Here is a 26,992-nt window from a genome sequence, read left to right as displayed (position 1 = left end):
CGTTGACACTGGTTGCCCCCGGTTGGTCCCAACATCTCCCCCCACCCTTCTATGGCAGCCCAACCCTTTGGAGGGTCTCCCACCCCCAGCTGAGAGACCCCCACCTCCGGCCGAGCACTGGGTGGCAAGCCGAGCACCCCTGGGCTCTTTGCCTGTGAACATAGATGGCTACTCACCTCCTCGGCTCCCCATAGAAGTGCTTCCACCAGGTTCACGTATTTCAAAAGGAGTACTAAGTGGCAGCGTGAGCACTTGCTGGTGAGGCCACTGAATATGAGGTGGCTCCCGTTAATTGTCTGGAAATTGAGCTTAAGTGGTGATGATTGGTTTCAGGTGAGATCCTGATTTCGCCTACGGGAGTGGGCCAGTTGAATTGCAAACTGTTTGGCGCCTGGCGCGGTTCTTGTTTTTTTTGCCTCTCGAGCTAGTCACCGGCCACATTTTGCTGGAGCGAGAGAGTAACGCGACGAGAAGACCACGCCCTCTGTCTCTTATGATGCTGAAAATTACTCCCAATTGTATTATGTGGATAATGGTTCCAGCCCATGGATCCCAGCACATTCAAGGTTGTGAAGCGACCATTCTTTGGTGACACCAAGCTTGACTGTAAGTCCTTGATCATTGGTGGAGATTATAGAAAATGAATGTTGTGTCTATAAGAGGCATCCAAGCACAGCATGGCAATTCACAATTCATGTACTTAAGATTAACATCACTCAACCAACATTCCTGCAGTTCCCTCTGATTACTAACGATAATTATCTTAAAAACTATATTCTCAGAAAGCACATTTTCACTATCTGTTGTGTTTGATGGAATAGATGCTGCAACATTGAAAAAAGTAGTGATGTAAAAATGAGTTTGATATTAGATCGCAAGGGGAGATGAAGAGAAATGGCTTCACGCAGAAACTTGTTAAGATCTGGAATACTCTCCCCAAAACGGTGGGGAAGTTGTCTTATTTAGGATGGTTGGCATATTGTTCCCCAAAGACCACAGTATAGCTTTTACGTAAACAAAGCAATGATTTTATTTACACTACAAAACTATGTTTTGACACTTTGGGCGTCATTCTCCAACCCCCCGCCGGGTTGGAGAATTGCCGGGGGCTGCCGCGAATCCCGCCCCCGCCGGTTGCCGAAGTCTCCGGCACCGGATATTCGGCGGGGGGCGGGAATCGGGCCGCGCCGTTTGGCGGGCCCCCCCGCTCGATTCTCCGGCCCGGATGGGCCGAAGTCCCGCCGATAAATTGCCTGTCCCGCCGGCGTGGATTAAACCACCTTTTGAACGGCGGGACAAGGCGGCGTGGGCGGGCTCCGGGGTCCTGGGGGGGGCGCGGGGTGATCTGGCCCCGGAAGGTGCCCCCACGGTGGCCTGGCCCGCGATCGGGGCGCACCGATCCGCGGGCGGGCCTGTGCCATGGGGGCACTCTTTCCCTTCCGCCTCCGCCACGGTCTCCACCATGGCGGAGGCGGAAGAGACTCCCTCCACACCACATGTGTGGGAAACTGTCAGCGGCCGCTGACGCTCCCGCGCATGCGCCCCCCGGGGATGTCATTTCCGCGCCAGCTGGCGGGGCAACAAAGGCCGTTTCCGCCAGCTGGCAGGGCGGAAATTCCTCCGGCGCCGGCCTAGCCCCTCAATGTTGGGGCTCGGCCCCCAAAGATGCGGAGCATTCCGCACCTTTGGGGCGGCGCGATGCCCGTCTGATTGGTGCCGTTTTGGGCGCCAGTCAGCGGACATCGCGCCGTTTCGGGAGAATTTCGCCCTTTGTCTTTATGAATACAGAACTGTCCAATTATTCGTTGGTTTATTAGATCCAATCTTTTCTCCCAAACAGTCTGTTCTGATTGAAAACGACATATATTCCCAGTCAAGCAGGAACATTTATTTTGAAGTACGGTTTTGAATTGAATTCCACCAAACATCATCACTTTCAAAACATTTTCTACGTCTTAAAAAAATTGTAAGCAGTTAAGCATGTGGTAGTTTTCCATCTAACATATTGGGGCGACATTTTACAACACAGCCCAACAGACAGTGAGTAAGAAAATGGGCTGGAAGTTATAGCAGGTGTCACAAGCTCTCTGTCCCTGCAAACTGTACCCAATATGGGATAATGGCTCAGGGCCATAGATTCCGCATAATCCAGTTGTAAATTATAGTTATTACCCACTCCAAGCTGAACTGTAACAGCTTGGACATTGGCAGTGATTATTGAAAATTATTTCACGCTTTCAGGACATATCAGGACATCAGAGCAACTTTCAGCAAAATAAAATCTGGAACCAAGTTGTGCAATCATAGTTGTACTTAAAGCAGCAGAGTAAGAAAGGGGTTGTTTTGCTCAGTTGGCTGGACGGCTGGTTCGTGATGCAAATAATCACCAAGAGTGCAGTTTCAATTCCCGTACCAGCTGAGGTTATCCATGAAGGCGCCGGGTTCACAACTTTGCCCCTCACCTGAGGTGTGGTGACTTTCAGGTCCTTGGAAAGGGGACATCGACCCCTAACCCCCTGACTGGCACAAAAAACATGGTGAAACTAGAGAAACTTGAATGTTGCCCGCACAGCAGAAAGGATGAAGAAGACATTTTACAGCGGTGATCAAAGTTGTGACTGGTTTTGACAAAGTGAATATGGAGCAACAGTTCCTACTGGCAGAAACATTAGTAACCAAACATCATGGCATTAAGGTAATTAGCAAAGAACTAGAGGGAAGACAAGAAGTTACTTTTACACAGTGAACTGTTATGATTGGGAATGCACTACCTCAATAGGTGATGGAAGTAGATTCAGTAGTAACTGGCTAAAGGGAATGTGAGTTCTATGTAAAATGGAGATAACTCCAGGGCTATGCAGAAAGAGAGAGGTAGTGGGATTAACTGATCACTCTATCACAGTGCCTGCACGGACAGGATGGACAGAATCACGTCCTCCTGTTTGGCACGTGCTACTATTTTGGATGGTTTTACGATAAAGCACAACAGAAGTTTCTGGTGCTTCTTAAATATTTAATTTCAGCAGCTGGTTTCTTACATTTCTGACATTTTCAAACAGCACATTTTCAGTACCTGTTGTGACCTGTGGAGAAGGTGTCACATTAACAACCGTGCTGTTCACTGTAAGGAAAGTACAAGATTTCAGATCTGACAATCACAAACCCCATCGTGTCTATAGTATCATTTATAATTGTCCACAGATTCTGGTACAAGTAAACTACTGAAGGATTGGATTGTAAAATGTTACTTTTCGCATTGAGTTTAATAAATTGTGTGATTCCCTCCAACAGTTTCTGGAGCGAAGCTACTGCGTTTTCTGTACTAATTGGAAGCACAACTATTTGCTGTCATACTTAAACTCTTTGTTGTCAAACCCCAATTTTGATTTTAATTTGATCGAACTGAATGAATTTGAGATATGTTAATATTAATTACAAGTTCTTAATTCCTACTCATCAGCCCTGACATCAACTATGTAACTGATAAAGTTCAGAGAAATGGCTGTCCACTCCGAGTTGTATGCACGTTTCTGCAAAGTATACACTCAGGCTGATGCACTGTTATCCCCTCTGGTGGATTGTTTGCACAAAAGTGACATTTTCTTTGTGTCATTAAAAAAATATTTGTGGTTCTCTGAGTTTGCAGTGTCAATGTTAAGGAGTGTCTGCATAAGGTTATTGGATTGACTATTATTCTCTCTGTCCGGATCCTCCCTGTGCATCATTGTGCACATTAATAGACTGCTGACGTCAGATTAACACAGGGGTCAGAATTTGTCAAAGTGTTTCTGTGGAGGGGATCACATTTGTTGCACCACATTAGCACGAATGAACTTTATTTATTGATATACAACTATCATTTCCAAAATGCAAGTTTCTCAAACACTACCTGTCACAGGTGAAGTGGTAATTTTGAGAAAGGAAGTCCTTGTAAAGAGATTCCAATAGTTTAAATCAGATGTAGATTTCCATCTGCCCCCTGCATGGGGCTAACCTATCAGAGTGCCAAAGACAGTGGATAGGAAAGTCAGCCGGGAAATATAACAGATGTAAAAGATATCTGTTATATTTACAGATGTAAAAGAAATCTAAAAGATCTGGGACTAAGCACAAGTTCTCTTTCAAAGATCCAGAACATCCAGGTTAGATAGAATAACACACTTTTGTCATGTTTTTTACTTCATTCTTTAACATTCAATCTCAAAATCAGGTTTCTTATATTGTCAAAATTCTGAGAAATTTATTTAATTTCTGTCCTGTTCCATGGAGAGAATGTCCCGTTAACTATAGTCATGTTTACTGTAAGGAAATTAGAAGATTTGTGAGCTGATAATCAACAAATCTGAACATAGTTTGTAAATTATTTATATATTATGACACAGGTGAAAATATTCAAAAACTCTATTTAAGGACAATATGATAACTGTTCAATTATTCATCCGTTTATTAGATCCAATCTTTTCTCCCCAACACTCTTTTGTGATTGAAAGAAACATCTATTCCCGGTCAAGCACAGACATTTATTTTGCTTTTTGAAGTCCGGTTTTATATTTAATTCAACCCAAACATCATCACTTTCAGAAGTGTTCTATGTCTCTAAAAATCTACAAGCAGTTAACTCACATGTGGTAGTTTAACATCTACCATATTGGGGCAACATTTTATAACACAGCCCAAATAAGAAAATGGGCTGAGAGTTATAGCAGGTGTCACTCTGATACTACAAGCTCTCTGCCTCAACAAATTATACCCGATATGTGATAATGGTTCTGGACCATGGATTCCAACATATCCAGTTGGAGGTTATAATAATGACCCAATCCAAGCAACAGCTTGGACATTGGAGGCAATTATTCAAATAATAACATGCTTTCAGGATTTATCAGGATATCAGGACATCAGGGGCGTCATTCTCCGACCCCCCGCCGGGTCAGAGAATGGCCGTTGGCCGCCGTGAATCCCGCCCCCGCCGAAGTCTCCGGTACCGGAGATTGGGCGGGGGCGGGAATCGGGCCGCGCCGGTTGGCGGGACCCCCCGCTGGATTCTCCGGCCCGTATGGGCCGAAGTCCCGCCCAGAAATTGCCTGTCCCGCCGACGTAAATCAAAGCTGGTATTTACCGGCGGGACCAGGCAGCGTGGGCGGGCTCCGGGGTCCTGGGGGGGGGCACGGGGCGATCTGACCCCGGGGGGTGCCCCCACGGTGGCCAGGCCCGCGATCGGTGCCCACCGATCCGCGGGCGGGCCTGTGCCATGGGGGCACTCTTTCCCTTCCGCCTCCGCTACGGCCTCCACCATGGCGGAGGCGGAAGAGACTCTCCCCACTGCGCATGCGTGGGAAACTGACAGCGGCCGCTGACGCTCCCGCGCATGCGCCGGGAAACTGACAGCGGCCGCTGACGTTCCCGCGCATGCGCCGGGAAACTGACATCGGCCGCTGACGCTCCCGCGCATGCGCCGCATTTCCGTGCCAGCTGACGGGGCAACAAACGCCATTTCCGCCAGCTGGCGGGGCGGAAATCCCTCCGGCGTCGGCCTAGCCCCTCAATGTTGGGGCTAGGCCGCCAAAGATGCGGAGCATTCCGCACCTTTGGGCCGGCGCGATGCCCGTCTGATTGGCGCCGTCTTTGGCGACAGTCGGCGGACATCCCGCCGTTGGGGGAGAATTTCGCCCCAGATATCAAAGCATCAAAGCAACTTTCTGCAAATTAAATGGGCTGGAATCTCCGATGTCGGGATTCATTGTTGTGCCGCCAGCGCACCCACCCCTGTGGGCGTAGTGCTGCCCACAATGGGAAACCCCATTGCCCGGCTGGCGGGGCTGAGAATCCTACCCAATCTTTTTGAACTTGTGATATAGGAAATCTGGAACAAAGTTGTGCCAGCATGGGCTGGATTTTCCGCCCCGACACTTTTCTGCCCCGCCCCGCCGGCGGGATTCTCCGTTACACGGCCAGTCAATAGGGTTTCCCAATGTGGGGCAGCGCCAAGCCGTCAGGAAACCCCCGGGTGGCAGCAAAATGGAGAATCCTGCCAAGCGGAGAATCCCACCCCACATCTGTACATACTGCAGCTCAATAATAAAAAGGTAAGGGATTGATTAACTCAATTGGCTAGATTGCTTGTTCTGGGCGCAGAGAGACACCAACAGCGCGCGTTCAATTCCGGTACTGGCTGCGTTTATCCATGAAGGCGCCAGCTTCTCAACCTTGCCCCTCTCCTGATGTGTAGTGGCCTTCAGGTTAAATTACCCCCAGTCAGCTCTCCCCCTCAAAGGGGAAAGCAGCCTACGGTCATCTGGGACTTTGGCAACTTTCATTTCAATAAAGAGGAGTAATAGTGATGTATGTATAGTGGGCTGCATGTTGGTCAGGAAACCAGGGAAAGTTCCTCTGTCCACCTCCAAAATAGTGTCATGTGGGATAATCTCAATCGGTGTGAGAGGGTAGATGCTGCAGTAGTTTAGGGTCCAAATCATAGCACCTCTTAAGTGCCGCATTTCCTCAATGCCACTTGGATGTTGTCCTCAGGTCCCTGGATGGACGTCGACCCCCAGCCTCCTGACTGGCACAAAGACTATCGATAAACGAGAGAAACCGGGAGTGTTCCCTTCGCAGCAGAAAGGATCAAGAAGAAATTTAACAGCGGTGACCAAAGTTGTGATTGGTTCTAACAACATGAATATGGAACAAAAGTTCCCACTGGCAGAAAGATCAGTAACGGACATCATGTCGTTCAGGTAATTAGCAAAGAACTAGAGGGAAGATGAGAAGTTACTTTTACTCAGTGAGCTGTTATGATTTGGAATGCACTACCTCAACAGGCGATGGAAGTAGATTCAGTCATAACTGTGAAAAGGTGATAGCTCCAGGTCTATGCAGAAAGAGAGGGATAGTGGGCACGATAACACAATAGTTAGCACTGTTGTCTCACCACGCCAGAGTCCAGGTTCGATTCCCGGCTTGGGTCACTATCTGTGCGGAGTCTGCACGTTCTCCCTGTGTCTGTGTGGATTTCCTCCAGGTGCTCCTGTTTCCTCCCATAAGTCCTGAAAGACGTGCTATTAGGTAATTTGGACATTCTGAATTCTCCCTGTGTACCCGAACAGGCGCCGGAATGTGGCGACTAGGGAATTTTCACAGTAACTTCATTGCAGTGTTAATGTAAGTCTACTTGTGACAATAAAGCTTATTATTATTATTAACTGAATCACTCGATCACGGTGCCTGCAGAGGCAGGATGGATTGAATCATCTTCTCCTGTTTTGTACGGTGTTCCAGTTTTGGTTCTACGATAAATCACAACAGCAGTTTCTGGTGCTTCTTAAATATTGAATTTCAACAATTGGTTTCTTACATTTCTGACATTTTAAAAGAGCACATTTTCAGTACCTGTTGTGTCCTGTGGAGAAGGTGTCACATTAACAACCGTGCTGTTCACTGTAAGGAAAGTACAAGATTTCAGATAAGACAATCACAAATCACATCCTGCCTGTAGCATTGTTTATCAAAATGTCCGCAGATTCTGGTACAGGCAAACTACTGAAGGATTGGATTGTAAATTGTAAAATTAAACTCGCATTGAGTTTAATAAATGGTGCAATTTCTTCCAACAGTTTCTGGAGCCAAGTTACTGCGTTGTCTGTCTTGATTGGAAGCACAACTTTTTGCTGTCAGACTTAAACTCTTTGTTGTCAAACCCCAATTTTGAGTTTAATTTGATCTAAACAGAATGAATTTGAGAAATGTTAATCTTAAATTAAAAGTTGTTAATTCCTACTCATCGACCCTGATGTCAACTATGTAACTGAAAAAGTTCAGAGAAATGGCTGTCCACTCCGACTTGTAAACACATATCTGCAAAGTATACACTCAGGTTGAGGCACTGCTATCCTCTCTGGTGGGTTGTTCGCACAAAAATTACATTTTCTTTGTGGCATTAAAAAATATTTATGGTTCTCTGAGTTTGCAGTGTCAATGTTAAGGAGTGTCTGACAAAGGCCATTGGATTGACTATTATTCTCTCTGTCCGGTTCCTCCCTGTACATCATTGTGCACATTAATAGACTGCTGACGTCAGGTGAACAGAGAGGCAGGATTTTTCTAGGTGTTTCTGTGGAGAGGATCGCATGTACATTTGCTGCCCCACATTACCAAGAATGAACTTTATTTATTGATGTAACCTATCATTTCCAAAATTCAAATGTCTCAAACACGACCTGTCACAGGTGAGGTGGTTATATTGGTAAAGGAAGTCCTTGTAAAGAGATTCCAATTGGTTAAATCCATCTGCACCTTGCATGGGGCTAACCTATCAGAGTGCCAAAGTCAGTGGATAGGAAAATCAACTGAGAAATATAACAGATGTCACTTTGAGACTACAAGCTCTCTGCCTCTTATGATGCTGAAAATTACTCCCAAATGTATTATGTGGATACTGGTTCCAGCCCATGGATCCCAGCACATTCAAGGTTGTAAATCTATCGTTCTTTGGTGACACCAAGCTTGACTGTAAGTCCTTGATCATTGATGGAGATTGTAGAAAATTAATGTTGTGTCTATAAGAGGCATCCAAGCAGAGCATGGCGATTCACAATTCATGTAGTTAAGATTAACAACACTGAATTAACATTCCAGCAGTTCCCTCTGATTAGAAACGATAACTATTTTAAAACACCACATTCTAAGAAAGCACATTTTCAGTATCTGTTGTGTTTGATGGAAAAGATGCTGCAACATCAAAAAAACATGAAAAAACTTGTGTTTGTAAAAATGAGTTTGATAGTAGATCGCAAGGGGAGATGCAGAACAATATTTCCACTCAGAAATTTGTTGAGTTCTGGAATACTTTGCCCAAAATGGTGGGGTAGTTGATTGTATAAATAATGTGAAAAGAGTGTTGGACAGGTCCTTGAGGATGAGAATCTTATAGGGATACAGACAAAATGCAAGGATCAGGGACGAAGCTCTTTGAAAGATCCAGAACATGCAGGTTAGATAGAATAACACACTTTTGTCATGTTTCATACTTCATTCTTAAATATTCAATCTCAAAATCAGGTTTCTTATATTCTCAATATTTTAAGAGAATTGTTTCCAATACCTGTCCTCGTCCATGGAGAGAACGTCCCGTTAGCTGTAATCATGTTTACTGTAAGGAAAGTACAAGATTTGTGAGCTGATAATCAACAAATTTGAACGTACTTTGTAAATTCTCTACATATTATGAGACAGGTGAAAATATTCAAAAATTCTATTTAAGGATGACGTGATAACTGTTCAATTATTCATTAGTTTATTAGGTCCAATCTTTTCTCCCCAACAGTCTGCTGTGATTGAAAGAAATATCTATTCCCAGTAAAGCATAGACATTTTTCTTGTTTTTTGAAGTCCGGTTTTAAATTTAATTCCACCCAACCATTATCATTTTCAGAAAAGTTCTATGTCTTTAAAAAAATTGTAAGCAGTTACCTCACACTCGTATGTGGTGGTTTTCCATCTATCATATTGGGGCGACATTTTATAACACAGCGCAAAGACAATGGATAAGAAAATGGACTGGAGTTATAGCAGGTGTCACTCTGATACTACAAGCTCTCTGTCCCTGAAAATTATACCCAATATGGGATAATGGCTCAGGACCGTGGATTCAAACATATCCAGTTGTAAGTTGTAGTTATTAACCAGTCCAAGCTGAACAGTTAAAGCTTGGATATTGGAGGTGATTATTTAAAATTATTTCATGCTTTCAGGACATATCAGGATATCAGGACATCAGATATCAAACTTTCAAAGCAGCGTTCCGCAAATTAAATATTATAAACCACTGCTATGATATAGGAAATATGGCAATCAAGTAGTGCAAGCATGGCTGTCCATACAGCAGCACAATAATCATCATCATAGAATTTACAGTGCAGAAGGAGGCCATTCAGCCCATCGAGTCTGCACCAGCTCTTGGAAAGAGCCCCTGACCCAAAGTCAACACCTCCACCCTATCCCCATAACCCAGTAACCCCACCCAACACTAAGGGCAATTTTGGACACTAAGGGCAATTTATCATGGCCAATCCACCTAACTTGCACATCTTTGGACTGTGGGAGGAAACCGGAGCACCCGGAGGAAACCCACGCACACACGGGGAGGATGTGCAGACTCCGCACAGACAGTGACCCAAGCCGGAATCGAACCTGGGACCCTGGAGCTGTGAAGCAATTGTGCTATCCACAATGCAACCGTGCTGCCCTTATATAATAAAGAGGTAAGTGGCTGGGTAGCTCAGTTGGTTGGATAGAATTCCTTCGGTGTAGAAGGAGGCCTGAGAGACCCAAACATTGCACATACAGACCAGGCCCCAGTCACTACAGCCCCAAAGACACCGACCAGGATATGTTCAGCCCCTTTGAGACGATTAATTTGCCCACACCGGAACCTGACCCACCACCCGATGATAGCGACACCCTCCCTTGCCCAGACCGCCCTACGGAACATGAAACAATGGCACCGTGATAATTCCTGTCGCCTGACAAGGAATGACGAAATGGACCCCACATCGGCAATAGCACGCAAACTCCACACGTGGGCTTGGCACCCGGGAGGTGGTGATGACTCCGAGTCTGACTCCCACCATGGTAACTCCTTTGAAACCCTTTTAGGAATGGAACCTTGAGGTGTCCAGATGATGAGAGAAAGGAACCGATTGAGATTTACGGTGTCCTGTACTCTGATGGAACCGGCCCGCTTTTCTTGTTTAGTTTGTTTTAAATGATGCCCGTTCTCTCTTGTACAAGTTTGTGTGTCGGCCTCTTGGACACTTTCTTGATACAGTCATAATTATTCTTCTGATGCCACATGACAGTTAAAGAAACAAGTTTGTTGGAGCCCATATATTTACAAATTCTTACCGCTCTTGGAAGGTCACTCAGGCAGTGGAGTAACGGCACTTATCCCCGCCCTGCCTAAGGACCCCCAATACATTTGGTCAGCCAAGCTCGGGTAGTGGAGTAACGGTACTGGTCACCGCCCTACCCGGGGATTCCACACATTCTTGCCCTGCTGTTCTTTTACATTCCTGTAGTTTAAAGAATGCATTTTGCATCAACTTTTGCCCCCTTCCGGCGACCCTTCGGTTGCTATCCCCCACCTACTATTTGCATGTCAGATTTACTTGGTTGGAAAAATGAGTTTGCAGAGGACGGAGAAATTGTCTGCCCACTCAGCCCATCAAACACAGGCTGCGAGAGTACTCGCACTGTGACACAGAATTTTTCCAGATGTCTTGGGCAAAATTCTCCTACCCGCCCCACCACATTTCTGCACCGACCGGCCGGCGGGAGTCTCCGTAACACCGGCCGGTCAATGGGGTTTCCCATTGTGGGGCAGCCCAACGCTGTCGGGAAACCCCCGGGCGCCGGCAAAACGGAGACTCCCGCTGGCGGAGAATGACACCCCTTGTCTCCAAAATGATTGTTAAAAAAAAAAAAATGAGGGAGTCACATATGGTGACGATTCTAATGGGAAATTGACGTTAAGGAGAAACAGACAGACAAACAAGATGTTAAGCAACAAGATAATAACAGATATTATGCTTGTTCCCCTAGGAAGATACGAAGATACATACAGACGGAGAAAAGCCTGAACAAGATAAAGTTGACCCTGATGATCTACGTCATGATCGTCGCTGGAACAGTAGTTGCACGGGTTACCTATCTCCACCTCCCTCACCGCACAGGCCCCGAACACGACTACTCAAATCAACACCCCCAGCCCAGACACTACACAACACATCGACCCAGCCACCGATACCCCCCACATGGTGTGAGAATCTCGTTAAATGGTACTCCCTGTCCTACACAGTGGAAGCCTTACTAGTGATAGCCATATTGTGCAGTGTCATCCAGACAATCAGATTGCGGAAATGGAGGAGGAGAGCCTCCCGCCCTCCAATATACAGCTTTAGAGCCCCTTTCCTCGGACTCCAGCAAACCCCACACTCTTTCTGAACCTTTCTCTTTAATACATTCCGCGGTTGTTGTTGCGTTAATAAAGTTTATTTTTCTGTGTATGAACGTTCGTGATAAAAAGAAATGTGATGCTGCAATCGGATTTTTTTTGTACTGTAAGATAAGTTCTTTGATTTTTAAATAGCAGCGTGAGTGTAGTCTAGTTAGAGATAGTTAGATGTTCCCTTTTTATTATTTATAGGGAAAATGGAATATAGGATTGAATGTTAAATGGCCCCTTAGGAATTTTTAGATATGTGTTGTATTAGGGAAATTTAGGTAAATGTTTTTTAGGTAAATGACCCATAGGACAGAGTAGGGTAGAACCTGTCCTTGATTGAGGGTACCCAGCATTTCAGAGAACAGGAGAAGACCCAGTATTGTGATCCTTCACGCTTCGCCTTGAGGATCAACAGGACGGAGTGTAGCCATCTGGGATGGCCACTTACAACTAGGGACAGAGAAACTCGCAAAGCCTAGCGGGTAAAATAGACAAGGCAAGACTCAGGCAGGCTCAGAGCCTGAAATGTATATTTGCAAGCAAGAAGTCCAGACGGTATTGAAACTCCGATCAATTAGCACTTTGATGGGGCCGATTAGTATTTGATGGCCCATCTTCACCAAAACAAAGGACTGGTACTCGAGCGACCGGTACAGTCCCAGACATTTTGGCGCCACTCCCTGTTCAAGGAAGCATCAACAACGGGGTCAGTGACCGCTTGGGACACGCCCAGCCATCCAGATCCCCGCCCACTTATTGGTTAGGAATCGAACAGAGTGATCAGGGATCACCCAATTATTGGGGCCCAAACTGAAGGACCAAAAGAGCGCAAAAACCCCCAAGTATAAGAAGAATGGTTCGCCATATGTTCGTCCTCTCTTGGACCTGGCTCCCTGGCCACGACCATCTCCAATTGCAGCAACACCAGAAGCGAGTCCAAGTTCAATGCTCGCTACCAGACAGATGAGCCCAGCTGAGCAGCAGTTACTCCTTCGGATTCGATAGATCCAGAATCAAACAGCGGCCACTGTTTCTCTGACCTAAGCCGGGTGCCCGAAGTTAAGTACAGGTTGTCTTAGCCATGGGAAAAGACAGAGGAAAAGAAGCGCGCAACAGGGGCAATTTAGAATATCCAATCCACCTAACCTGCACAGCTTTGGACTGTGGGAGGAAACCGGAGCACCCGAAGGAAACCCACGCACACACGGGGAGAACACCACAGGTTGGATTGAACTCCCTGGAGCTGTGAGGCAGCATTTCTAACCACATAACTGGTTCGTAATGCGGAGAGATGCCAAGAGCATGGGTTGAATTACTGTATCAGCTAAGGTTAATCATGAAGGCTCCGGCTTCTCAACCTTGCCCCTCGCCTGATGTGTGGTGACCCTCAGCTTAAAACGCGCCCAGTCAGCTCTCCCCTCAAAGGGAAAAGCAGCCTGTGACATTATGATAAATGTACAGAACTGTAAGGGTTAATGTTATGTCCAAATCTACCAGTAGAGGGAGCTAGATGCAGAACGCTATAAAACATCGATGCTAAGCCTTCTGGAAGAGAGTGTTGTGGAGAAGGTTAGAAGACAGACTGTAGGAAAGATAGTGTGAATGAGAGCAGATCATAGTTATTGTATTAGTGTAGAGATTAGTTTTAGATGAGTGTAAATTGTATGTTTATTATCAACTGTTTATTATATAGGAGTAAGTGTCTAATCCAATTAAGTAGTATAAATAATTTTTTAGCTTTGTTTAATATAAAAGCTAGTTGTGGTCTTTGTGAACACTATGCCAATCACCCTCGGATCAGAACCATAAAGAACACCACATGGTACCAGGCTTGTATTTTAAAAAATAATAAGCAATTAGATTGGACAAGATAGCTTTCAGAACATTCAAGAAAACAATCACGCTGCTACACTGATCAAAACATCTGCACAGATGACGGATCGTAAAATGTAAAGTCTGAAGAAACCTGACGACTTCAGAACGACCGGTAAAGTATGTCAAAATTGGGCAATTTTCAAATAACAGTTTGAAGTTTTCGTATCTGACTCCGCGTGAAAATGCTTCTCTTAACTTGGCTGGAACGCAAGCATAATAGTTGTTTAAATCATTTTAATTGGTCGAAGATGAGATTACAAAAAAGTATAGCATAGTGCTACAGGTCCCTGGAATGGGGGGCGTTGACCCACAACCCCTGACTGGCACAAAAAACATGGAGAAACTAGAGATGCTGGGATTGTTCTCCTCACAGCAGAAAGGATGAAGAAGAAGTTTAACAGCAGTGTTCAAAGTTGTGATTGGTTTTGACAACGTGAATATGGAGCAACAGTTCCTACTGGCGGAAAGATCAATAACCAGACATCACGGAGTTAAGTTAATTAGCAAAGAATTCGAGGGAAGATGAGAAGTTACTTTTACTCAGTGAGCTGTTATGATTGGGAATGCACTTCCTCAACAGGCGATGGAAGAAGATTCAGTCGTAAATATCTAAAGGGAATGTGAGTTATATGTAAAATGGAGATAACTCCAGGGCTGTGCAGAAAGAGAGGGATTAACAGAATCACTCTATCACAGTGCCAGCAGAGGCAGGATGGACTGAATCACCTCCTCCTGTTTTGTACGGTGCTACTGTTTTGGATGGTTTTACAATAAATCACAAATGCAGTTTCTGGTGCTTCTTAAATATTCAGTTTCAATAACTGGTTTCTTACATTTCTGACATTTTCAAAAAGCACCTTTTCAGTACCTGTTGTGTCCTGTGGAGAAGGTGTCACATTAACAACCGTGCTGTTCACTGTAAGTAAAGTACAGGATTTCAGATCAGTCAATCACAAACCTCAGTCTGCCTATAGCATTGTTTATCAAATTGTGCACAGATTCTGGTACAGGTAAACTACTGAAGGATTGGATTGTAAAATGTTACTTTTTGCATTGAGTTTAATAAATTGTACGATTCCATCCAACAGTTTCTGGAGCGAAGCTACTATGTTGTCTGTACCGATTGGAAGCACAACTATTTGCTGTCATACTTAAATCCTTTGTTGTCAATTCCCAATTTTGAGTTTAATTTGATCTAAACAGAATGAATTTGAGAAATGTTAATGTTAAATTAAAAGTTGTTAATTCCTACTCATCGACCTTGACATCAACTGTGCAACTGATAAAGTTCAGAGAATTGGCTGTCTACTCCGACTTGTATACACATATCTGCAAAGTATACACTTAGGTTGATGCACTGTTATCCCCTCTGGTGGGCTGCTTGCACGAAAATGACATTTTCTTTGTGTCATTAAAAAAACATTGTGCTTCTCTGAGTTTCCAGTACTGTTCAGGACTATCTGACAAAGGCCATTGGATTGACTATGGGCTGGAATCTTCACCCTGCCCACCTCAAGGACGCCACGGGCCAAACGCTGACAATGGAAAAATCCTTTGACCTCCGACAGGATTCTCCGGTCGCCGGGCGAACGTGGCCGGAGAATCCCACCCTATTATCCTCTCTGTCCGGATCCTCCCTGCATAGCATTGTGCACACTAATAGATTGCTGCCATCAGATGAACAGAGGGGGCAGAATTTGTCAAAGTGCTTTGTCGGAGCAGATCAGAAGTACATTACTGCATCAAGTAAACAAGAAGGAACTTGATTTACCGATGTACAACTAGCATATTCAAAATTTAAGTTTCTCAAATACCTATTTGTCACTACCTTTCACAGGTGAGGTGGTAATATTGATAAAGGACGTCCCTGTAAAAAGATTCGAATTGGTTAAATCACATGTAGATTTCCACCTGCACCTTGCATGGGGCTAAGCTGTCAGAATGCCCTAAGTCAGTGGATAGGAAAATCAGCCGAGAAATATAACAGATGTCACTGTGAGACTACAAGTTCTCTGGGCGCGATTCTCTGGAAATACTTCTAAGGGCGTGATTCTCCGGAAAAATGTTTAAATGTGCTAGCGAGAGGGAATTGCCGCAAGTGTTGCGGTTCCCAGCCCAGTGAGGCCGGCAACGCTATTCAACGTTAATTGGTCCACTTGATGAGGCCTTAAGGCTTGTCGCCCCGAATGCCGGCACGCCAGCGGATTCGCCATACCACGCTCGGCCGCCCCCCACTAACAAGCAGCACTTGAGCTGCACTTGCTCAGCCACCCAGCCAGCCCACACCAATGGTGCTGACCAAGGTTCGGCAATGCTGACCTGGGGAGGCTCCTGGACATCATGGGGGATGTTCTGTTCCCCCGACGGTCCCGGAGGGTGAGCCACAAGGCAGCCAGTACTGCCTGGGACAAGGTGGTGGCAGCAGTCGGCTCAGGGAGTGTGACCAGGAGGACTGGTCTCCAGTGCCGTAAGAAGGTCAGTAACCTACACAGGGCAGCACGAGTGAGTAGACACCATCATCTCACCCCCCCACCCCCCATAAGGAGCATCCTCCCAGGCGAACTCCAACCATCCTTCCATCCCCTCTGCCTTCAGCACTCCCTCCACCCACCCCTTCAACCGTAGATATGAAAATTGCTTATTGTCACAAGTAGGCTTCAAATGAAGTTACTGAGAAAAGCCCCTAGTCGCCACATTCCGGCACCTGTTCGGGAAGGCTGGTACGGGAATTGAACCGTGCTGCTGGCCTGCCTTGGTCTGCTTTCAAAGCCAGCGATTTAGCCCTGTGCTAAACCAGCCCCTATGTCCCCGGAGCTATGTCCCATCCCCTTGGGTGGTCGGATGTTGGCTGCCACGTGTGTGGTCTTGCGTCCCGCAGTGTTCCGGCACAGTGTCCAGGAATTATTGTTGGAAATAGAACATAGAACATAGAACATAGAACATACAGTGCAGAAGGAAGCCATTCGGCCCATCGAGTCTGCACCGACCCACTTAAGCCCTCACTTCCCCCTATCCCCGTAACCCCTCCTAACCTTTTTGGTCACTAAGGGCAATTTATCATGGCCAATCCACCTAACCTGCACGTCTTTGGACTGTGGGAGGAAACCGGAGCACCCGGAGGAAACCCACGCAGACACGGGGAGAACGTGCAGACTCCACACAGACAGTGACCCAGCGGGGAATCGAACCTGGGACCCTGGCGCTGTGAAGCCACAGTGCTATCCACTTGTGCTACCGTGCTGCCCCGTAATGTAGACAGTGACTCCCACATTCTGCATGCCACCCCCTTCCCCACCCATGGGAATCCACTTAACCATGATTTCCAGTTCCTTAACAGTAATAGCCTTCAGCCGCAAAGCCAGAGGCCTCGGCAGTCGGTGGGGGCTATGGGTGGTCGATGGGGCAGTTGGGCAGGGACAAGGTTTTCCCCTGGAACGGGTAAATGGTCCAGAGATTGGCATGGTGGTGCCACGAGCGTTGACACTGGTTGCCCCCGGTTGGTCCCAACATCTCCCCCCACCCTTCTATGGCAGCCCAACCCTTTGGAGGGTCTCCCACCCCCAGCTGAGAGACCCCCACCTCCGGCCGAGCACTGGGTGGCAAGCCGAGCACCCCTGGGCTCTTTGCCTGTGAACATAGATGGCTACTCACCTCCTCGGCTCCCCATAGAAGTGCTTCCACCAGGTTCACGTATTTCAAAAGGAGTACTAAGTGGCAGCGTGAGCACTTGCTGGTGAGGCCACTGAATATGAGGTGGCTCCCGTTAATTGTCTGGAAATTGAGCTTAAGTGGTGATGATTGGTTTCAGGTGAGATCCTGATTTCGCCTACGGGAGTGGGCCAGTTGAATTGCAAACTGTTTGGCGCCTGGCGCGGTTCTTGTTTTTTTTGCCTCTCGAGCTAGTCACCGGCCACATTTTGCTGGAGCGAGAGAGTAACGCGACGAGAAGACCACGCCCTCTGTCTCTTATGATGCTGAAAATTACTCCCAATTGTATTATGTGGATAATGGTTCCAGCCCATGGATCCCAGCACATTCAAGGTTGTGAAGCGACCATTCTTTGGTGACACCAAGCTTGACTGTAAGTCCTTGATCATTGGTGGAGATTATAGAAAATGAATGTTGTGTCTATAAGAGGCATCCAAGCACAGCATGGCAATTCACAATTCATGTACTTAAGATTAACATCACTCAACCAACATTCCTGCAGTTCCCTCTGATTACTAACGATAATTATCTTAAAAACTATATTCTCAGAAAGCACATTTTCACTATCTGTTGTGTTTGATGGAATAGATGCTGCAACATTGAAAAAAGTAGTGATGTAAAAATGAGTTTGATATTAGATCGCAAGGGGAGATGAAGAGAAATGGCTTCACGCAGAAACTTGTTAAGATCTGGAATACTCTCCCCAAAACGGTGGGGAAGTTGTCTTATTTAGGATGGTTGGCATATTGTTCCCCAAAGACCACAGTATAGCTTTTACGTAAACAAAGCAATGATTTTATTTACACTACAAAACTATGTTTTGACACTTTGGGCGTCATTCTCCAACCCCCCGCCGGGTTGGAGAATTGCCGGGGGCTGCCGCGAATCCCGCCCCCGCCGGTTGCCGAAGTCTCCGGCACCGGATATTCGGCGGGGGGCGGGAATCGGGCCGCGCCGTTTGGCGGGCCCCCCCGCTCGATTCTCCGGCCCGGATGGGCCGAAGTCCCGCCGATAAATTGCCTGTCCCGCCGGCGTGGATTAAACCACCTTTTGAACGGCGGGACAAGGCGGCGTGGGCGGGCTCCGGGGTCCTGGGGGGGGCGCGGGGTGATCTGGCCCCGGAAGGTGCCCCCACGGTGGCCTGGCCCGCGATCGGGGCGCACCGATCCGCGGGCGGGCCTGTGCCATGGGGGCACTCTTTCCCTTCCGCCTCCGCCACGGTCTCCACCATGGCGGAGGCGGAAGAGACTCCCTCCACACCACATGTGTGGGAAACTGTCAGCGGCCGCTGACGCTCCCGCGCATGCGCCCCCCGGGGATGTCATTTCCGCGCCAGCTGGCGGGGCAACAAAGGCCGTTTCCGCCAGCTGGCAGGGCGGAAATTCCTCCGGCGCCGGCCTAGCCCCTCAATGTTGGGGCTCGGCCCCCAAAGATGCGGAGCATTCCGCACCTTTGGGGCGGCGCGATGCCCGTCTGATTGGTGCCGTTTTGGGCGCCAGTCAGCGGACATCGCGCCGTTTCGGGAGAATTTCGCCCTTTGTCTTTATGAATACAGAACTGTCCAATTATTCGTTGGTTTATTAGATCCAATCTTTTCTCCCAAACAGTCTGTTCTGATTGAAAACGACATATATTCCCAGTCAAGCAGGAACATTTATTTTGAAGTACGGTTTTGAATTGAATTCCACCAAACATCATCACTTTCAAAACATTTTCTACGTCTTAAAAAAATTGTAAGCAGTTAAGCATGTGGTAGTTTTCCATCTAACATATTGGGGCGACATTTTACAACACAGCCCAACAGACAGTGAGTAAGAAAATGGGCTGGAAGTTATAGCAGGTGTCACAAGCTCTCTGTCCCTGCAAACTGTACCCAATATGGGATAATGGCTCAGGGCCATAGATTCCGCATAATCCAGTTGTAAATTATAGTTATTACCCACTCCAAGCTGAACTGTAACAGCTTGGACATTGGCAGTGATTATTGAAAATTATTTCACGCTTTCAGGACATCAGAGCAACTTTCAGCAAAATAAAATCTGGAACCAAGTTGTGCAATCATAGTTGTACTTAAAGCAGCAGAGTAAGAAAGGGGTTGTTTTGCTCAGTTGGCTGGACGGCTGGTTCGTGATGCAAATAATCACCAAGAGTGCAGTTTCAATTCCCGTACCAGCTGAGGTTATCCATGAAGGCGCCGGGTTCACAACTTTGCCCCTCACCTGAGGTGTGGTGACTTTCAGGTCCTTGGAAAGGGGACATCGACCCCTAACCCCCTGACTGGCACAAAAAACATGGTGAAACTAGAGAAACTTGAATGTTGCCCGCACAGCAGAAAGGATGAAGAAGACATTTTACAGCGGTGATCAAAGTTGTGACTGGTTTTGACAAAGTGAATATGGAGCAACAGTTCCTACTGGCAGAAACATTAGTAACCAAACATCATGGCATTAAGGTAATTAGCAAAGAACTAGAGGGAAGACAAGAAGTTACTTTTACACAGTGAGCTGTTATGATTGGGAATGCACTACCTCAATAGGTGATGGAAGTAGATTCAGTAGTAACTGGCTAAAGGGAATGTGAGTTCTATGTAAAATGGAGATAACTCCAGGGCTATGCAGAAAGAGAGAGGTAGTGGGATTAACTGATCACTCTATCACAGTGCCTGCACGGACAGGATGGACAGAATCACGTCCTCCTGTTTGGCACGTGCTACTATTTTGGATGGTTTTACGATAAAGCACAACAGAAGTTTCTGGTGCTTCTTAAATATTTAATTTCAGCAGCTGGTTTCTTACATTTCTGACATTTTCAAACAGCACATTTTCAGTACCTGTTGTGACCTGTGGAGAAGGTGTCACATTAACAACCGTGCTGTTCACTGTAAGGAAAGTACAAGATTTCAGATCTGACAATCACAAACCCCATCGTGTCTATAGTATCATTTATAATTGTCCACAGATTCTGGTACAAGTAAACTACTGAAGGATTGGATTGTAAAATGTTACTTTTTGCATTGAGTTTAATAAATTGTGTGATTCCCTCCAACAGTTTCTGGAGCGAAGCTACTGCGTTTTCTGTACTGATTGGAAGCACAACTATTTGCTGTCATACTTAAACTCTTTGTTGTCAAACCCCAATTTTGATTTTAATTTGATCGAACTGAATGAATTTGAGATATGTTAATATTAATTACAAGTTCTTAATTCCTACTCATCAGCCCTGACATCAACTATGTAACTGATAAAGTTCAGAGAAATGGCTGTCCACTCCGAGTTGTATGCACGTTTCTGCAAAGTATACACTCAGGCTGATGCACTGTTATCCCCTCTGGTGGATTGTTTGCACAAAAATGACATTTTCTTTGTGTCATTGAAAAAATATTTGTGGTTCTCTGAGTTTGCAGTGTCAATGTTAAGGAGTGTCTGCATAAGGTTATTGGATTGACTATTATTCTCTCTGTCCGGATCCTCCCTGTGCATCATTGTGCTCATTAATAGACTGCTGACGTCAGATTAACACAGGGGTCAGAATTTGTCAAAGTGTTTCTGTGGAGGGGATCACATTTGTTGCACCACATTAGCACGAATGAACTTTATTTATTGATATACAACTATCATTTCCAAAATGCAAGTTTCTCAAACACTACCTGTCACAGGTGAAGTGGTAATTTTGAGAAAGGAAGTCCTTGTAAAGAGATTCCAATAGTTTAAATCAGATGTAGATTTCCATCTGCCCCCTGCATGGGGCTAACCTATCAGAGTGCCAAAGACAGTGGATAGGAAAGTCAGCCGGGAAATATAACAGATGTAAAAGATATCTGTTATATTTACAGATGTAAAAGAAATCTAAAAGATCTGGGACTAAGCACAAGTTCTCTTTCAAAGATCCAGAACATCCAGGTTAGATAGAATAACACACTTTTGTCATGTTTTTTACTTCATTCTTTAACATTCAATCTCAAAATCAGGTTTCTTATATTGTCAAAATTCTGAGAAATTTATTTAATTTCTGTCCTGTTCCATGGAGAGAATGTCCCGTTAACTATAGTCATGTTTACTGTAAGGAAATTAGAAGATTTGTGAGCTGATAATCAACAAATCTGAACATAGTTTGTAAATTATTTATATATTATGACACAGGTGAAAATATTCAAAAACTCTATTTAAGGACAATATGATAACTGTTCAATTATTCATCCGTTTATTAGATCCAATCTTTTCTCCCGAACACTCTTTTGTGATTGAAAGAAACATCTATTCCCGGTCAAGCACAGACATTTATTTTGCTTTTTGAAGTCCGGTTTTATATTTAATTCAACCCAAACATCATCACTTTCAGAAATGTTCTATGTCTCCAAAAATCTACAAGCAGTTAACTCACATGTGGTAGTTTAACATCTACCATATTGGGGCAACATTTTATAACACAGCCCAAATAAGAAAATGGGCTGAGAGTTATAGCAGGTGTCACTCTGATACTACAAGTTCTCTGCCCCTACAAATTATACCCAATATGTGATAATGGTTCTGGACCATGGATTCCAACATATCTAGTTGGAAGTTATAATAATGACCCACTCCAAGCAACAACTTGGACATTGGAGGCAATTATTCAAATAATAACATGCTTTCAGGACACATCAGGATATCAGGACATCAGGGGCGTCATTCTCCGACCCCCCGCCGGGTCAGAGAATGGCCGTTGGCGGCCGTGAATCCCGCCCCTGCCGAAGTCTCCGGTACCGGAGATTGGGCGGGGGCGGGAATCGGGCCGCGCCGGTTGGCGGGACCCCCCGCTGGATTCTCCGGCACGGATGGGCCGAAGTCCCGCCCAGAAATTGCCTGTCCCGCCGACGTAAATCAAAGCTGGTATTTACCGGCGGGACCAGGCGGCGTGGGCGGGCTCCGGGGTCCTGGGGGAGGGGGCACGGGGCGATCTGACCCCGGGGGGTGCCCCCACGGTGGCCAGGCCCGCGATCGGTGCCCACCGATCCGCGGGCAGGCCTGTGCCGTGGGGGCACTCTTTCCCTTCCGCCTCCGCTACGGCCTCCACCATGGCGGAGGCGGAAGAGACTCTCCCCACTGCGCATGCGTGGGAAACTGACAGCGGCCGCTGACGCTCCCGCGCATGCGCCGGGAAACTGACAGCGGCCGCTGACGCTCCCGCGCATGCGCCGGGAAACTGACATCGGTCGCTGACGCTCCCGCGCATGCGCCGCATTTCCGTGCCAGCTGACGGGGCAACAAACGCCATTTCCGCCAGCTGGCGGGGCGGAAATCCCTCCGGCGTCGGCCTAGCCCCTCAATGTTGGGGCTAGGCCGCCAAAGATGCGGAGCATTCCGCACCTTTGGGCCGGCGCGATGCCCGTCTGATTGGCGCCGTCTTTGGCGACAGTCGGCGGACATCCCGCCGTTGGGGGAGAATTTCGCCCCAGATATGAAAGCATCAAAGCAACTTTCTGCAAATTAAATGGGCTGGAATCTCCGATGTCGGGATTCATTGTTGTGCCGCCAGCGCACCCACCCCTGTGGGCGTAGTGCTGCCCACAATGGGAAACCCCATTGCCCGGCTGGCGGGGCTGAGAATCCTACCCAATCTTTTTGAACTTGTGATATAGGAAATCTGGGACAAAGTTGTGCCAGCATGGGCTGGATTTTCCGCCCTGACACTTTTCTGCCCCGCCCCACCGGCGGGATTCTCCGTTACACGGCCGGTCAATAGGGTTTCCCAATGTGGGGCAGCGCCAAGCCGTCAGGAAACCCCCGGGTGGCAGCAAAATGGAGAATCCTGCCAAGCGGAGAATCCCACCCCACGTCTGTACATACTGCAGCTCAATAATAAAAAGGTAAGGGATTGATTAACTCAGTTGGCTAGATTGCTTGTTCTGGGCGCAGAGAGACACCAACAGCGTGCGTTCAATTCCGGTACTGGCTGCGTTTATCCATGAAGGCGCCAGCTTCTCAACCTTGCCCCTCTCCTGATGTGTAGTGGCCCTCAGGTTAAATTACCCCCAGTCAGCTCTCCCCCTCAAAGGGGAAAGCAGCCTACGGTCATCTGAGACTTTGGCAACTTTCATTTCAATAAAGAGGAGTAACAGTGATGTATGTATAGTGGGCTGCATGTTGGTCAGGAAACTAGGGAAAGTTCCTCTGTCCACCTCCAAAATAGTGTCATGTGGGATAATCTCAATCGGTGTGAGAGGGTAGATGCTACAGTAGTTTAGGGTCCAAATCATAGCACCTCTTAAGTGCCGCATTTCCTCAATGCCACTTGGACGTTGTCCTCAGGTCCCTGGATGGACGTCGACCCCCAGCCTCCTGACTGGCACAAAGACTATCGATAAACGAGAGAAACCGGGAATGTTCCCTTCGCAGCAGAAAGGATCAAGAAGAAATTTAACAGCGGTGACCAAAGTTGTGATTGGTTCTAACAACATGAATATGGAACAAAAGTTCCCACTGGCAGAAAGATCAGTAACGGACATCATGTCGTTCAGGTAATTAGCAAAGAACTAGAGGGAAGACGAGAAGTTACTTTTACTCAGTGAGCTGTTATGATTTGGAATGCACTACCTCAACAGGCGATGGAAGTAGATTCAGTCATAACTGTGAAAAGGTGATAGCTCCAGGTCTATGCAGAAAGAGAGGGATAGTGGGCACGATAACACAATAGTTAGCACTGTTGTCTCACCACGCCAGAGTCCAGGTTCGATTCCCGGCTTGGGTCACTATCTGTGCGGAGTCTGCACGTTCTCCCTGTGTCTGTGTGGATTTCCTCCAGGTGCTCCTGTTTCCTCCCATAAGTCCTGAAAGACGTGCTATTTGGTAATTTGGACATTCTGAATTCTCCCTCTGTGTACCCGAACAGGCGCCGGAATGTGGCGACTAGGGAATTTTCACAGTAACTTCATTGCAGTGTTAATGTAAGTCTCCTTGTGACAATAAAGCTTATTATTATTATTAACTGAATCACTCGATCACGGTGCCTGCAGAGGCAGGATGGATTGAATCATCTTCTCCTGTTTTGTACGGTGTTCCAGTTTTGGTTCTACGATAAATCACAACAGCAGTTTCTGTTGCTTCTTAAATATTGAATTTCAACAATTGGTTTCTTACATTTCTGACATTTTAAAAGAGCACATTTTCAGTACCTGTTGTGTCCTGTGGAGAAGGTGTCACATTAACAACCGTGCTGTTCACTGTAAGGAAAGTACAAGATTTCAGATAAGACAATCACAAATCACATCCTGCCTGTAGCATTGTTTATCAAAATGTCCGCAGATTCTGGTACAGGCAAACTACTGAAGGATTGGATTGTAAATTGTAAAATTAAACTCGCATTGAGTTTAATAAATGGTGCAATTTCTTCCAACAGTTTCTGGAGCCAAGTTACTGCGTTGTCTGTCTTGATTGGAAGCACAACTATTTGCTGTCAGACTTAAACTCTTTGTTGTCAAACCCCAATTTTGAGTTTAATTTGATCTAAACAGAATGAATTTGAGAAATGTTAATCTTAAATTAAAAGTTGTTAATTCCTACTCATCGACCCTGACGTCAACTATGTAACTGAAAAAGTTCAGAGAAATGGCTGTCCACTCCGACTTGTAAACACATATCTGCAAAGTATACACTCAGGTTGAGGCACTGCTATCCTCTCTGGTGGGTTGTTCGCACAAAAATTACATTTTCTTTGTGGCATTAAAAAATATTTATGGTTCTCTGAGTTTGCAGTGTCAATGTTAAGGAGTGTCTGACAAAGGCCATTGGATTGACTATTATTCTCTCTGTCCGGTTCCTCCCTGTACATCATTGTGCACATTAATAGACTGCTGACGTCAGGTGAACAGAGAGGTAGGATTTTTCTAGGTGTTTCTGTGGAGAGGATCGCATGTACATTTGCTGCCCCACATTACCAAGAATGAACTTTATTTATTGATGTAACCTATCATTTCCAAAATTCAAATGTCTCAAACACGACCTGTCACAGGTGAGGTGGTTATATTGGTAAAGGAAGTCCTTGTAAAGAGATTCCAATTGGTTAAATCCATCTGCACCCTGCATGGGGCTAACCTATCAGAGTGCCAAAGTCAGTGGATAGGAAAATCAACTGAGAAATATAACAGATGTCACTTTGAGACTACAAGCTCTCTGTGATGCTGAAAATTACTCCCAAATGTATTATGTGGATAATGGTTCCAGCCCATGGATCCCAGCACATTCAAGGTTGTAAATCTATCGTTCTTTGGTGACACCAAGCTTGACTGTAAGTCCTTGATTATTGATGGAGATTGTAGAAAATTAATGTTGTGTCTATAAGAGGCATCCAAGCAGAGCATGGCGATTCACAATTCATGTAGTTAAGATTAACAACACTGAATCAACATTCCAGCAGTTCCCTCTGATTAGAAACGATAACTATTTTAAAACACCACATTCTAAGAAAGCACATTTTCACTATCTGTTGTGTTTGATGGAAAAGATGCTGCAACATCAAAAAAACATGAAAAAACTTGTGTTTGTAAAAATGAGTTTGATAGTAGATCGCAAGGGGAGATGCAGAAAAATATTTTCACTCAGAAATTTGTTGAGTTCTGGAATACTTTGCCCAAAATGGTGGGGTAGTTGATTGTATAAATAATGTGAAAAGAGTGTTGGACAGGTCCTTGAGGATGAGAATCTTATAGGGATACAGACAAAATGCAAGGATCTGGGACGAAGCTCTTTGAAAGATCCAGAACATGCAGGTTAGATAGAATAACACACTTCTGTCATGTTTCATACTTCATTCTTAAATATTCAATCTCAAAATCAGGTTTCTTATATTCTCAATATTTTAAGAGAATTGTTTCCAATACCTGTCCTCGTCCATGGAGAGAACGTCCCGTTAGCTGTAATCATGTTTACTGTAAGGAAAGTACAAGATTTGTGAGCTGATAATCAACAAATTTGAACGTACTTTGTAAATTCTCTACATATTATGACACAGGTGAAAATATTCAAAAATTCTATTTAAGGATGACGTGATAACTGTTCAATTATTCATTAGTTTATTAGGTCCAATCTTTTCTCCCCAACAGTCTGCTGTGATTGAAAGAAATATCTATTCCCAGTAAAGCATAGACATTTTTCTTGTTTTTTGAAGTCCGGTTTTAAATTTAATTCCACCCAACCATTATCATTTTCAGAAAAGTTCTATGTCTTTAAAAAAATTGTAAGCAGTTACCTCACACTCGTATGTGGTGGTTTTCCATCTATCATATTGGGGCGACATTTTATAACACAGCGCAAAGACAATGGATAAGAAAATGGACTGGAGTTATAGCAGGTGTCACTCTGATACTACAAGCTCTCTGTCCCTGAAAATTATACCCAATATGGGATAATGGCTCAGGACCGTGGATTCAAACAT

At 45.7% G+C, this 26,992-nt stretch overlaps 1 protein-coding gene and 1 long non-coding RNA gene across 3 annotated transcripts in view; both read right to left on the bottom strand.

Moving 5' to 3' along the window:
- Positions 1–3,073: 3,073 nt before the first annotated feature.
- Positions 3,074–14,796, bottom strand: LOC140428090 (uncharacterized). Of its 2 annotated transcripts, none has more exons than XR_011948701.1 (4): positions 14,745–14,796; positions 9,101–9,148; positions 7,390–7,437; positions 3,074–3,121 (listed from the first exon to the last, which is right to left on the bottom strand). It is a non-coding gene; the product is annotated as an uncharacterized lncRNA (long non-coding RNA). The 2 variants fall into 2 exon arrangements; XR_011948700.1 differs by lacking the exon at positions 3,074–3,121 and adding an exon at positions 4,275–4,299.
- A 5,550-nt stretch (positions 14,797–20,346) lies between these two features.
- LOC140428874 (uncharacterized) overlaps positions 20,347–26,992 on the bottom strand; it is a 216,318-nt gene continuing 209,672 nt past the window's right edge. Inside the window, exons 13-15 of the mRNA XM_072515524.1 lie at positions 26,439–26,486; positions 24,735–24,782; positions 20,347–20,462 (exon numbers count right to left, since the gene is read on the bottom strand). Coding sequence (XP_072371625.1) covers positions 20,347–20,462; positions 24,735–24,782; positions 26,439–26,486 — 212 coding nt within the window. The remainder of the gene's footprint in view (positions 20,463–24,734; positions 24,783–26,438; positions 26,487–26,992) is intronic.

The sequence above is a fragment of the Scyliorhinus torazame genome, chromosome 8, assembly GCF_047496885.1.
Source record: "Scyliorhinus torazame isolate Kashiwa2021f chromosome 8, sScyTor2.1, whole genome shotgun sequence".
Taxonomy (NCBI): domain Eukaryota; kingdom Metazoa; phylum Chordata; class Chondrichthyes; order Carcharhiniformes; family Scyliorhinidae; genus Scyliorhinus; species Scyliorhinus torazame.
Note: the sequence above shows the minus strand (reverse complement) of the source record. Positions and strands in the feature narration are given on the sequence as shown.